General features: G+C 33.4%; 1 protein-coding gene across 1 annotated transcript; it reads left to right on the top strand.

Annotated features, from left to right (window-relative positions):
- Positions 1–10465: 10465 nt before the first annotated feature.
- LOC113500594 (carcinine transporter-like) lies at positions 10466–12326 on the top strand. The gene has a single exon (XM_026881448.1). It carries the CDS (start codon positions 10522–10524, stop codon positions 12217–12219), a length of 1698 nt encoding a protein of 565 aa, XP_026737249.1. The 5' UTR covers positions 10466–10521; the 3' UTR covers positions 12220–12326.
- The last annotated feature ends 3033 nt before the right edge of the window (positions 12327–15359 follow it).

The raw sequence follows: 15359 nt of genomic DNA on the forward strand, positions 1-15359 counted from the left end.
TAATCATCTCTTAAAATCAGACTGCTGCAGTGCGTTGTCTCCCTTTACAATTACAAATTTTACCTTAAGAGTTCAGGATAGGAACGCAGATTCAAAACATTCTGAACTTTTACCAAATACGTTATAGTAACTAATAGTACCTATTAGATTCTACACAAATAAGTTAATCGATATAGTACAATGTAGTTAGAAGCTCCACATGACAAATATTGACGCACTCGATATTTCATAAAAATAATTAATTTAATACAATACACGTGAAAAACAAAAACAGACTTAAGCTAGGATATTTACACTTGATCACAATATGGATGGATTATTTATTACTGATGAAATTATGTTAAGATCTTATGACCAATTTCTATGAATAGTATAGTATAATTTATCTCTAAAAAAGTACGAGGTAATGTTTAACGTGCAAGTACATAATATAGTATACATATAATAATATGTATATCTTACATTTAGAAGTACAATCGTACACTACATTCATGACCGCAGTTTGTCGTTTGACAGACGAGAGAATCCGGACATTTCATTTCCGAACGTGTCTTCACAATGTGACCCAGATATAGGATTTAATCTTAGAGACCGTCCGTAAACTGATTAGACGACAATACCTCACTTGATGCTTTCTCCCAGGAACAATACGGAACATTTAAACTGGATTCCCCTTATACTTAGAGCATTTACCAATATTACTCAATTTAGCTCATGTATCAAAGTCTTTCCTTTGATGTTGACTGAGTCTGGAGTAACTGGCTTTAGGTAACATAGGTACTTGTCTATTTTCTTTTTTTTAATAAAAAAAAAACAACTCCCGCTCTAAGGAATGTAATCCTTGTGTCGCGGGGGGTTTCACAATCATACAAATCACATGCGCAATGACACCCAGATTCAAAACCAGCATTCGTAAATCAAACAAATTATACGTGTCCTACGCGGGGATCGGTCCCGCGACACGACGCACGCAGTGTTTCTGGCGTGGTGACCTCAACTACACGGCTATCCGTGCAGTGTTTAATCTTATCAAACATCGACTTTTGGTAAGTATCTTATTAATTCCCCCGGTCGGTGTATGAAGGATTGCAACGCATTGCCATACACCGACACAGAAACGCGGATGACGTAGACGGCGCTTCAGGTTTAGTCAGTAAGAGTCGGACAATAGCCATTTCCTCCCCCGAGGGAGGGGATGTCCATGAGGATTCCCCCGCCTTAACAAAAAATAAAGTACCTTACTAATTCAATACGCATGAAAACCTGCGAAACGGATAATATTTGCAAATAAATACAAATAATTGAACTATGTACTTAGGCAGTACCTGAGTAACACATTATATTAATTTCCTGTTAAAACCTCTGTACTCAACACATCTGGGGCACGTGATATAATCAAAACCTCCTTCCTATTTCTCAACAGTAATGGTGTCAGTTTACCGACACAATATACACGTCAGTAATATTGCCATTTCATTCATAGTGTTGCCCCCAAAAATACACACAGTTTTCCTCCATCCATATCCAACATAAAAAAGTATATACGTATAGGTTATGTTATCAATGTTTTCCCCTGTCACTAGAGAGCTGGCAAACAAGTTATAAAACTAATTTCCTTGGCGTTTCAGTGCCGTATTGTTTGTTTATTTTAAATGTAAAAGTATCTACTTGAATTGCTTCATCTACTACGAGACGTTTTTTTTTGGTATTCAACATTCGGTCGGTAAACTTCGACATTTTTAAATGATCAAAGTAAAAACTTGAAAATTAAACTTTTTTTAACTGGGTATCTTCATAATCGGGTGTAAAATGGGAAAATCCGGATAATCCGTTAAATAGTCGAAAGAACCTCATGGGTTATCGAAATAAATAAAAACGTACTACTGAAATACCGAATACTGAAACCGACTGGTTAAATTGAGACTGGGATATTTTAAATTAATGTGAATTAACGAGCCGAGGACACAAACACAACCAACTCTACATTCAAAATGAGGAACATACTAAAACTTCATTTAAAGAAAGTGTAAAATAAACGGTATATATTTTTTATTTTCTTCAGTGAAGACTGGTTGCTTCATCAGTTTAAAAAACTTTACGTAACCATCTCGAGTCATAACTTGGTTCAAAAGAGTTCGTAACTAGTTTCAGCGAAATGCCGTTTGACACTTGGGATAAACAAATTTTGCATAGCAATGATGTTAGTAAGCAAATGCGATGTCGCAGAGATTTTATCATGTTTTTATTATAAATAATTATAATAAATCAATTTAATTATTAAGTTTCTAGTTATTTTTTTATAGTCTAGTGAAGCAACATCAATACGATCAATATAACAAGATTCAATTATTTCGTATAGATACATTTACAAGTGAAAAAAAAACTATAAAAAAAAAACTTTGACATCCAAATAGTGTGTATATGAAGTTCGAAGTTTAAAATTAGTGACCTGAAAAAGGGAAAACTCGAACAAAAACTATTGAGGAGTGATTTTTGTAGTAGCTCAAAAGAAAAGTGAAAAATAATTTGACATTTATAGCTATTTCCTTCCAAGTACATGACGTGTTGCCTGTCCTATAGCGGTCGAGGGCCGCTATAATTCTACCGATTTATGTAGTTTATAAGCACATTTGACGCTTATCTTATTTTATGGATCATCTGATACTTCGCCGCAACTTAAGTGGGTCCATGAAATATTCGGCCATTAGTCGAGTTATTATTAGATAGGATATTTTTATCGTTATAAACTACATATTTATATTTACGGTCTCGTATGTATGTGGGAGTATATCGTCAACGCAATATAAAAGGCAATAAACAAGATAGCAAGCCCATCATGCTTTAATTTAAAACACAACTTGCGTCGAAATTTTGGGAATTCTTTATTACTCATAATTTGACTTAAAATATTAACAGTTCGTAGATGTGACCGTACGCAAAGACGAGTTATCGACGCTTGTTTATCTCATCTCTGCGCGCGGTGCTGTATGCGTGCGATTGACAGCGATCGATTTATATGGCAGTTCTAATTTATGTAACGGTGTAAGCTTATTGGTACACGATAGCACAGGATTGCCCACACATGGCGCCGTGCGCAAAAATGATGAATTGATTATATGCACTTACCGATGGACATTCTTGAAGTTGTTACAGATAAAAATCTTTAAAATTGTATTCAAAACCAAAGTAAATGGTATTAGAATTCAAATTGAATCTATACGTATAAAAAAATCGTAGAAAATAAAATTGTTACTTACAATCTTTTTATTTTAAAGAATACTTGCTGCGTTGTCTACAGAAGTTACCGAAAACAAAATATTTTTTTTATTTAGGCTTGCTTGTATCCATGTATGCATTTGTAAATGCTAATCTTAGAAAATAATGAGAAAAATACATCATTTCGCGCGGACGAAGTCGGGTCTTTGTCGAGCACAACTAGTCTGCTATAAAAACGTCAAAGCACTATCTGAAAGCAATAACTATTACTGAAATATTGATTTTCAATATCCAATATCGAAAAGGTGTCTGAAAAAGTTTTGGTATCAAATTTTATACGACGGTCAAGATTAAGTGGCACTTCTGTTTTCTGGGGTGCAAACATGGACACTTTTATGCCTAGATTCAGGTACATCCGATGAATATTTAATATCTGCAAGCTGTTGCTGGGTCCGCCCGCTACGGCGCCCGGTCGAAAATAATCCCACGGGATCGTACATCGGGATAAAAGCTATCCTATGTGTTAATCCTGGTTATAAACTATCTGTGTACCAAGTTTTGTCAAAATCCTTTCAGTGTTTTTGCTTTAAAAAGGAACAAAATCCATGGAAGTGGATAGAGAACCAGAAAAAGGTCATTCTTACGCTTAATTTTTGTCACATTGTCGGGGGAGAAATTGTGTCCTGTCTCTTACTGACAGAACCTAAAGCGCCATGCTACGTCTCCCGCGTTTGGCCTTTGTGTAGCAATATATTGCAGTTTATCACGCACTGTTGAAATGCGGGAAATCATCTACTCCCGCACATACGTAAACTGTAAATGCTAAGATACAAAAAGTGTCTACGTTTGCGAAGCGCCTTACGAAAAATAGAGTTACCCTTTTCGCTTTGAATTTACTTAAATATTTAGTTTTCTGCGACTAGCTTAGACTTTGTCTAAGTTATTCAGTGTGGGTGCTAAGGTCAGACTGTTTTTAAATCACTCGTTTAAGCAGATTACTTTCTTGAAATACAAACTACAATATACACTTTTTCTTTGAATGTGAAACACTTTAAAATCAAAAGGGTTAAAAAAAATTTGAGGCATATTACCCAGTATTTGGGTCAGAGATCATTTCAGCTTAATTAATTCCATATTTCTTAAACTTATAACTGTCAATATTTAAATGAATATGGTACAAAAAACATAAAACAATGACCTCTTAAAAATATTTTTACTTTTATAATATTGTAAGTCATTGACTTCATATTTACTTATTTAAAACATAAACACTCGTAAACAAATCTTCATAATCGAATGTAACAATAAATAACGTGTTTACTTTCAGAAGCATTTCAGATATAAAACACTTCCTTATTGACATTTCGGGCGAAAATAAAGATCTGCGTTAATGCAAAAATAATGTATATGGAGGTCTAATTAGATTTGACTGTATCCAGTTGAGGTAAACCCCATAAAAATAAAAGGAAAATGAATTAGCAGAGTTCAATATATATTGGTTTTCTTTAATTCATTTTTCGTGTAAGTATCAGATATAATTTGTATTTCTTTTGGGTTCATGGAGTATATTTATTTATTTTTATTACTTATATGGGTGAAGGGTTCTTCTCAGACTAAAACATAGGTGCATATATTAGTTAAATTGAGTAGGTTCGTCTGTTGGGTTTCATCTGTGTATGTCAATGTTAAGTCTTTAAAAACTATCTGAGAAATTATCAGGTTTAACTAGAAGTATTTAAACGTACTCAACGAATGAATAATAAAATAAAAATACAATCGATGGACTTCAAGTTTGGAGTGTTTTTTAAGGGCAACACTTTCATTTAAGGCATGTATTGCAACAAGCCACAAGATTGAAATTTGCAAAGATCAAAGAAACTGGGTCACTAGGAATGTGCTTTGAAGACTACACATACATTTTACCTTGTATTTGTGATATAGGAAATCAGAATATAGGAATATAGGAATATATTTTTAATAATCGGTTTGAATACGCTTAAAGTAAGAATGCGTCGTTAGATTATTATTTTCTAATTTTTAAATACGGCTGAATTTAAACATCACATTAAAAAAAATGTCTTACGCATTTAAAATGTATAATGTATTATTATAAATTTTATAGTTTTTTTTTCAATTTTATTTATTTTATTTTATTTATTTATTTAAATACTTTAAATACAATGGATAAGATCATATTGTTGCTGGGCTGCGTTCGAAATATAGGTGAGTAAATGTTATAGACTGACAAAAGAAGAAAGAACGACAAATTTTGATAATGGTTGGTAAATTTTTTCAAAATTAAAATTTTCTCAAAACATTTAAAAAAAATACAAAATAAACAAACAACCCTATTAACGAAATAAAACGCAATTCTCTAGTTCTGTTCTGCTTTTAGACATCTACTTAAAAGTATCCAGTTTCTAATCTAAAACTGACAAAATAAACAGACTGAACCAACTAGATAGAGACAATTTACTCAAACGAAATACCTGACGGTTCTATTTTGTTTACCATATAGTTGGTACCCTTGTTAGCTTTGGTAAACAAATTAGTTGCGATGCGTGTACATAGAAACAAGGGTAAACGTCTACTGCTAAGAATAGCATATAATTATTATGTAGGTGTATCATCACATTCATCACAGAATTAACTCATATAATAACGTGCAGAAGGTCCACTTTGTAAAAACAATTTTTCATTGTGCTGTGCGAGCAATAAACAAATTTTGTGATAACCAGTCAATGCCCACTTACGTTAAACAGGTTGTATAAATTGCAACTCTAAAGACATCGCAGCAAAGTACAATTTAGACTGCGTAAGCCTTACTTGGTCGTCATATGTAGTCCTATGGAACAGCACAATGGCGTTTAGCTAGGAGGATGGCTTGCGTGTCAAACAACAATAGACAACTCTTTGCCAAATGCTCAAGATGCTTCGACCGAACAAGCACAAATTGCCGAGTGGTATCCAAACTCGTTTAAAAATTAAAGCAAAGTTGTTCATTTACATTGCAGGCATTATAGAGTACATAAATTAACAGACTACCACGTAATCAGTTAATATTTTTAATAGATAAAATTAATTATACCATAATCGTAAGATAAAGGAAAACCTATTGAACTAAGATTGTTATAGTTGTTGAAGAGTAAGGATATCGGCTGATGTCAAATAGGGCGGTTAGGTTTAGTCAATAAGAGGTTTGATACTACCCGTTTCGTCCACTGAGGGAGCGGGTGTCCATGACACTCTATAATGCCTGCAATGTAAATGAACAACTTTACTTTAATTTTTAAACGAGTTTAAATAAGAAATTGAGAGATATTTTTCTCAATTTTCAGCCTTTGTTCAAACTAGATTGAAGTGCTATTGAAATGCGCCGATTTATGGACGTAATCATTAATCGAAATAATAGTTTGGGATCCGAACAAAAAGGGTATTGACTTTAAAATACTGAAACAGCAATTCATTTCAATTAATATTTGTTTTAATTAATAGGAAAATGGTGAAAAGAGCTAAGCCGTACAACACTCATATTGAAGTCATACAAGGAAGCAATTAAACCAAACAAGTACCGTCACAATTAATTAACCTGAATTTTGAGATAACGTGTTTCACAGAATATTGTGAAAATTATCAGCCATTTTATATTTCTAAACTTACATGTACACAATACAGACAATATTAAAAATAATAAATACTATTTAAAAAAAACTGTTCCTTTTTCAAACGTCATGACGATTAGACCAGGTGCGCCTAGACGGCAATGTTGAAATTCGCCAAAACAGAATTCAAACGTCGAATACTATTTGAATTCTACAACAAAAGCGTATTGTACTCACGTCCTAAAAATTTACAATAGAGTCCGGTATTCGACACTAACACACATTGATTCAAAACAAACATTGGACAAAAAAGTACGTAAAGACTCCCTCTTAAAATAAACTGCCTATGCAGGTGGGAAAAACCGCCTATAGAAATAACAAAAATAATCAAAGATTATAATAACCTCATCTAATAATAATCACATCGCTACGGGAGACTTGTCACAGAAATATATTACTCAGTCAACCCAATAAACTCAAAACATTTTTAAATCATCATCCAAAACTGCCTCCATTCGAATAATTAAATTAACAGTTCAAAACAGCCCTGTTCTGTTAAATAAAATGAGCAAAGGTAACTAACAAAGTTTCCCTTTAGAAAAGCGAACTACTGTGGCCCTTGAGGTTTGTGGCCAATCTGCCTGCACGTAATTAGAAAGTTGCCAGCCTGGAAAATAAACAAGGAAAAGCAACACGCTGTACTCTGTTACCCATTTATCACGTAGTGTGAGTACACATTAACCATGTTAATACTAAACGGAGATTCGAATTACGATGTTCAGATTTTTATTTCGTTGTTTTAACTTGTTGCTTCATAATTTGACTGTGTTAGAGTTTTCTTTTTAAGACATACTAGCTCTCAGTATACTTAATTTAGTTATTTTTTGTCAACCAAAAAAAAAGCACACAATGTTTAGATTTGATTTGAAATTAATTAAATGTTGATAGGCTTAAGTAATGTAAAGTGTGCTTAAGTAATGTTAGTAAGTATTTATGACAGCTTTAATAAAAGAAGACTGCCTAAATTTTGTTTTGATCACGCATCGGGCCTTTCGTTCTTGCTCAGCTCAGTCTTGCAGTATGTAAAAGTAGTAGGTCACCTAAGAACTGGATACTGCATATTAAAAAGCTGCAAAAAAAACACTTTAGCCATCGAATGCAACCAATGTATAATAACATCTCGTGTGATTAAAGATGATTACATTTGTGCCCGATCACAATAACCTACCCAAAAGATAATATCGCGTGTTCTATTTACTTATTTACGAAAAACTCATTTTCTCCAAAGTAACCACTATATAGTGATTTCGTAAATTACTCTTCTTTATAATCTCCGGTTACTAGAGAAAATCTTTTGACACAGATACTAATTATGATCAGAAATGACCCTAAATATAGTTTAGCACATAAAAATAAATACGTGCCACTTACTTTTGAAATAGAACTTCCAAAATAATTTGCAGGAGGAATCCTAAACATACAAAATTTTCCTGACTGCCAATCCAATACTTCAAAACTCGGAACCAATAAAGTTGTCAAAACTTACTCAAACGAGAACATCAAAGAACGCCAACTAATCTAATTTATGACAAGTGCCGAGACTAAACCTGCCAAGACTTAAAGCTTAACGACACCCTTCACCCTTTGGAGGGCCATCGATGAACATGTTGCCAACATTTATGTAAATAAAGTCCCGAAATGCGTTGTTAGCGGTCAACCCTAAATTTAAGCCTCCAGACTTTACAGAGTAGGTCGAGGAAACCGATTTCCTTGCATTTACATAAATAGTGTTTTTTGTTATAACCTCGTTCTCAATAAAAGTGGAAAACTAGTGAAATTTTCTTAAAATTTTATATAGTGAGCGTTATAGCATAAGCATTTGATTATAATTACTAAATAAAGCCTAAATTATTAAACGAAAAAAAACATCTGCATAAAAACACTAAGGAATAAAAAAAGAGAAGAGAGGTAAAAAAGAGCATTACATACACCATACCCGCGAAAAACATACCAGTTATTACCAGTCATAGCAGTCATTGTAAAAACTTATATTTAAAACCTAGGAAATTAATATAACTCTTCTTGCAGTTCAGTAAAAAAAGACCTAATAAATAAAAAGCCCTCACATTTTTTCTCGATAAAAATAACAATATATCTTTATTTAAAATCGGAATCTCTTCATTCAACATCGAGGATTGCAATATCTTATTCCAAGCACGTCCTTCCTCTGTGCCAACTATTTAATATCAACTAAGAAAAGAAAAATAGTTCTTAACTTTTCTCCATTTTACTTATCCATTAGTCTTAACTCAAAATGTCTCACATCTGTCTTACAATGTTTAGTAACTTCTAAAACAATTTTGGGTTCACCTGTCCTTTAAGATAAATGTTATTTTGAACTGAAACTAACAAATAGTTTTCGATTGAAGCACTTCAATCAATGACCGGAATGTATTTCCCCTGAGAAAAGTTTTCGAAACGGCAGTAAGTGGAAACTGGATTAGATTTTTATTTAGAAGTTGTACATTGATTTCTCAAATCGAAAGTCACTTTATTACAAGTTTAAAGATAGTGAAAAGATGTTTTTAGAGTTCCGTACTCAAAGGTACAAATGGAACAATATTACAAAGGTTGAGCTGTCTGTCCATCTGTCCGTCCGTCTGTCTGATAGCTAGACAATTGTTTTTATTAGATATTATGTACTACTGTAGAAATAAAATGTAATACGCTGAGAAAACAAATAATAAACATTCAGGTTACTGATGGGTATAGACATAAAATGAATATTTTTGCAAACTCATTTCTTTTCGTTTCTCAATAAATGAGGCGAGTACTGCCAAAATATAAAGTTAAATAAATAAAAGCAAGCCACATTTAACAAACTATTTCATGAAAAACCGACGCCTAATGGATTATTCCCCAAAGCAAATAATGTTAACAAAAACATCGCTTGAATAAGTTTGTTGACCGAAATGGCTCGTCATTGATACAATGTTGCAGTATTTTATACATTCTAAACCGAGTTATATAACTATTATATATTTTGTCAATATCATACTTCAGTTCCAAGAGAGGAAGATAAGAAAGTGTAGGCAGGTACTAAATATTTGTTGTTTTCTATAATTACAACTCACGTGCATTTTCTTGATTGCTTAGTTAACAATAGCATATTTCCATGTTTACCAAACGTATGCTCATAAATCTGAGCCATTCCCCAATGACGAATATGTCAAATTGCGACATCATTGTTGACATTGCTCACGTTCGTAACGTTGCAAATCCTTGTTATTTTGTAACATACTCAAACAATGATGTTTAAAGTGGAGTTTCTCTTAAAATGGAGTTTCCTACAAGCAAAAACTGTCATGATGAAATAAAAGGAGGGAAAAATCTGGGTTTATTTTCTTTTTAATTTGATGAGCAATTTGTTTATACGTAGATATTTTAAATAATGTTATCATTACAGTTACCGTATTAATTATGGAAAATCACTTAATCTCTAGTATTAATTTTACTACTGTGGCGTCAAGACAAGACAATGTGTACTAAATAAACCTTTTACAAACACTAAATACAAATTTAGAACGATATCTCTGCAAACATCAGTGCATATATATTAAAAGATGTGACCGAAAAGACTTTAATCAGTGAGATTTAGTTTATCGAAGAGAGCAGTCGAAATAGAAATAATAACAAAACAAAAATGGCCAGTCAGGCAACAAATATAGAAAACAAAGTTAAAGACACTGTTGAATACAATGATTTACTTGCGTCTGCTGGAGAATTTGGAAAATATCAATTAATCCTTTTCATTTCTACTTTTCCTTTCTACGCTTTTGGAGTGTTCGTATACTTCTCTCAGATGTTTATGACAGAGGTATCACCAAATCATTGGTGCAGAATACCACAGTTAGAAAACTTGACGGATATAGAACGAAGGGATCTTGGTGTACCTAAAGATGACAATGCAAGATTTGGATACTCACAGTGTGCAATGTATTCGGTAAATTGGAGCGAGGTGTTGACAACAGGACAAAAACCTGATCCAAGTTGGAGTATAGTACCATGTCAATATGGATGGGAGTTCAACAAAACGGAGATACCATATCCTACTATTTCAAGTGACTTTGAATGGGTATGCGATAAAAATAGTTACCAGGCAACAGCTCAATCAATATTCTTTATTGGTTCCATATTAGGAGGATTCTTATTCGGATGGATGTCTGATCGTTATGGAAGAATGCCAGCCGCTGTAGTCAGCAACCTGTTTGGCTTTGTGGGAGGTGTGGCCAGCACTTTTTCCCAAAATATGACCCAATTTTCAATTGCAAGATTTGTGATGGGTATCGCGTATGACAACTGTATGATAATGGCTTACTTGCTGGTCCTAGAATACATCGCTCCGAAGTATAGAACATTAATGGCAAATATGGCATTTGCTCTATTTTACTCTCTAGTCGTTACCGTCCTTCCCTGGATAGCACTAGCTTGTGGACATTGGAAAACCATTTCTCTAGTCACTAGCATACCTTTAGGTTTAGCTATTTTTGCACCATTGTTCCTACCAGAAAGTCCAAGATGGCTCTTATCAAAAGGCCGAATCGACGAAGCTATTAACAGAGTGCTTTATATAGGTCGAATAAATAAAAAAGAAATCCCAACGAAACTGATCGATCAATTTAAAGATTCAGTAACAAATGTAGAGGAGGAAAAATCTGAAGGTTGTTTGGAAATATTAAAGCGACCAGTGATAAGAAAAATGTTTATACTGGTGTGTATTGAATACATGTGCTGTACTATCGTCTTTGATGGACTAGTAAGAAGTATCGGACAGCTGGACTTCGACTTTTTTGCATCCTTTTCAATGGTATCATTCACCGAATTCCCATCGATGATCCTCGTAGCTTTTATCTTAGACTGGATGGGCAGGAGATGGTTAACAATAATAGTCATGACCATAAGCTGTATATTTTGCTTGTTATCAGTCTTTGCTTCTGGTATACAATCAGTTATATTTGCTGTGATTGCGAGGTTTGCTGTAAATATGTCGTATAGTGCGGCAATGCAATGGGCAGCGGAAATTTTACCAACATCTGTGAGAGGATCTGGTGTTTCATTCGTGCATATTTGTGGGTGCCTAGCAACAGTTGTATCACCATATATTGTATTTTTAAAAGTCTATATTTACTGGTTACCTCTTGTAGTGGTAGCTTCTGTAGCTGGATTAGGAGTCCTAATAGCTTTGGGATTGCCTGAAACTGCCTGTAAAGATATGCCCCATACATTTGATGATGCTGAGAAATTAGCGAGCAACCAAAGGTTTTGGACGCTCCCTTTCCTAGAGCAGAAAAAACTGGCCAAAGAGGGACATATTAATGAAAGCTTTGATATCGAGATATAAATTTTACGAAAAAAGTGTCTAAGGCCTGGTAAACAAAACTTAATGTTGTTGCGTAGTACATCACATCTGGTACATCTGTTTAAATAAAAAGATTTGAGTGCTTGACTGCTAAATATTTTATTTCGACGTAAGGGTAGATATTTCCTCCCTACCTCAATCCCATGTGACCCGGACGATTCAATATTCAATCACCAACCGTTAGACGAGTCTGACATGAATATGTAATGTTCGGCTACGTCTAATAATATTAAGTTAGTTTATTTATTCCTGATTTTATGCAGTAACTACATCATATGTTATTTTTTTAATGTTTCTTGGGTTTCATACCTAAAGGATAATAACTTAATCATAGTACAGAATAACCGTTGTCAGTCTGTTTAACTGTCTGTCCACCCGTCTGAGACCAGGCTATAATCTCATGAACCGCGATAGCCAAATAGTTAAAAATTTCACACATGTTGTACTTCAGTTGTTGTTATTACAACAAAAACCTAAAAATATTCAGGTTAAGCAACGTTGTTGCTGTTCTAAATTTAGTGTGTGATGAAATTTCAGCTGCAAATTATTTTTTCTTGAATCTCTCAGGGTTGCGAGTCTGACTAGCACTTGACCAATTTTATTTTCTTAGATACTTAAAAGTACACGTGATGTAATGTTTTGTTATTGCTTAATACTTACTTAAACATAATAGGTTATTACTGAAAGTCAATCATAAAAAATGTTAACATAATGCATTCAGGTGTATAAAATTTAAACATAAACAGCAGCGTGTAAATTAATTAAAATTATCGGTGTGTCCTTGAGGTTGACACTTATATTACCTTCGTAAATGTTTTGTTGTTAATCACTATGCACGTGTCATATTGTATGACATAATATGTAGTCATTGTAACTATCAGTATTTAAGATGTAAACAAATTCTAAACGCCAGAATGAAACCTCCTTCGAGTAAAGAATGAGATTTTATTGTATCTCTCCCTTTGGCATCTTGTTCTTTAGGACAGTGACAGTATAAAACAATCAAATAGGTTTGATTTGATTGTTTTCCTATTTCCTAAACGAATTTTGGTTGCAAAGTTTCAAAAATAGTAGTATAATATAAACTCCTTACAGTAACACTTTTCAGTGTTTCAAGGCGACAAGCCATAATATTTTGTCGTCTACGTTCCCCGTCTACAACTAAAGTTAAATAAATCATTGTAATATTTTTGAATCTTAAATAAAAATAAGTATTTTCCGAGATGTCTTCCTTTAGTAAGACATTCCACTTGTGCCCACAATTTTTCGCATTTCTCAACAAAGTAAAGCGATAAAAATAGCCTTAAACGACTCGAGATTCTGACAAATGGTTGCAATTTCTCAAACGTTCCCCTACAGTGCTTAATCTCAGTCCTTACGTTCTAGAAAATAAAGGCCATAATTGCGTGTTACAATGACCATTGCTGTGGAGGTTTGTGCCGGTGTTGAAAACCATTGTGTTCTTTATAATGGTTGTGATATGGGATAAAAGGGCTGTCTGGCACGTCGTTATATCAACATGATGCTGAAAATATTTGATCTTCTTTTGTTTGTAAAATCCATTGTGATGACAAAATTGTTAAAGCGAACTTTTCATGAACATTAGCTGGTAAATCAATTGGATGAAGTTGGTAGGTACGTACATACTTTAAACATACATACCTACACACATACATAAAACGATAACAAAATAAGAATCAATTAACACTGTAATAACATCACTGAACAAATTATTACAAGCAAAGAACCTGCGCAATTTGTTATTCATTTTTATGTTACTAATAAATCCCACGCGTTCCATTTGTTAAAACAAGTGAAATCTTTATTACAGGTGGGATATGCGCAGTGAACATTAATTATACGCGGTTGTGTTGAGTTTGAATACATTATTTAGACAAACATCAAAGATAATAATTATCCCGAAGGAGCATCCTTGTCGAAATTGTGCACTGTCTATCAAATGTCAGCCTTTGTTATGACTTATGTAAGGGTTGTTGTGGGTGTGATATTTCGGTATTCGTATGATATATAAGTAGATTTTATGACATGTAAGTACATCATTTATGTAGGTTTCGGATATAAAATAATTTAAGAGTATCCGAAGGTTTCGGCCTTTTCGGATAATTTTAAATACGTATTTATTTGTATTGTTACTGATAATCTCCTGTGTATAATCACGTGCCATCTTTAATTCAGACCTTACGCTGAAACAAATGAACATTGGTTTGTTTTTACCATAACAAAGAATCTAAGTGACGATTTTATTTTGTTCGCATGGATAAAGCTTACTCTGCTTTCGTATTTTCATTAAAGCCCTGACGCAAGCCATATATGGATAAATTCCGGAATTTCGTCTTGTCAATGTCATTTCCAATTTTCTACAAAAAATCCCCTTTCCATCTATCAGTCAATAAAGCGTATTTCGGACGTTTAGCCCCAGACCCCTTGACAGCGTCCCGTGAAATTTGGGCCATTCAACATCCAGAATTTAAAATATGGCTCAGGCTTTTTCTATTGTGAAAAACGCTCAGAAAATAGGTTATCAACCTTTTTACACCTCATGGGTAACTAAATTTCCTACAGTAAATCGTTATGCAAAATAAACTAAATTTAAGCTAAATATCCATTACAAATTTCACGCAACAGGATACCCGTGCCCGTTTAAGAGAAAATATTTTTATAACAAGGTTTTATTATTGCGGGGGAAAATACAAAATTGATCAGTAAAATAGAAAAGGAAGGGTTAAGGGTGCTAATAATTTCATCCATCTTTAAATGGGAAAATAATATCTTAAACTTTCGCAGTTATTCGCCCTCGAAAATTTGAAGATGTAATTGAGAATATTTTACAGAGAAATGTAATAACTGAGAATTTCTGTAACAAAATAGATGGTATTCGCAAATTTCCTACCTCAATGTAATATTTCGGATATTAAAAGTTCCGTTGTAAGGTTTTCACAGTTATTAATCACAAATTAAAACCAGTTATCTCCATCGCAAATTCTGAGTCATACTCGTACAAAGTTAAAAAAACCCTTTTTGAATAGTCACATTGGAGAACATCACAATTTAAGAGAACAAAAAACTCTAATTACTTAAAGGCAATTTATACACCCATTGCT

The sequence above is a fragment of the Trichoplusia ni genome, chromosome 14 (assembly GCF_003590095.1).
Source record: "Trichoplusia ni isolate ovarian cell line Hi5 chromosome 14, tn1, whole genome shotgun sequence".
NCBI lineage: Eukaryota > Metazoa > Arthropoda > Insecta > Lepidoptera > Noctuidae > Trichoplusia > Trichoplusia ni.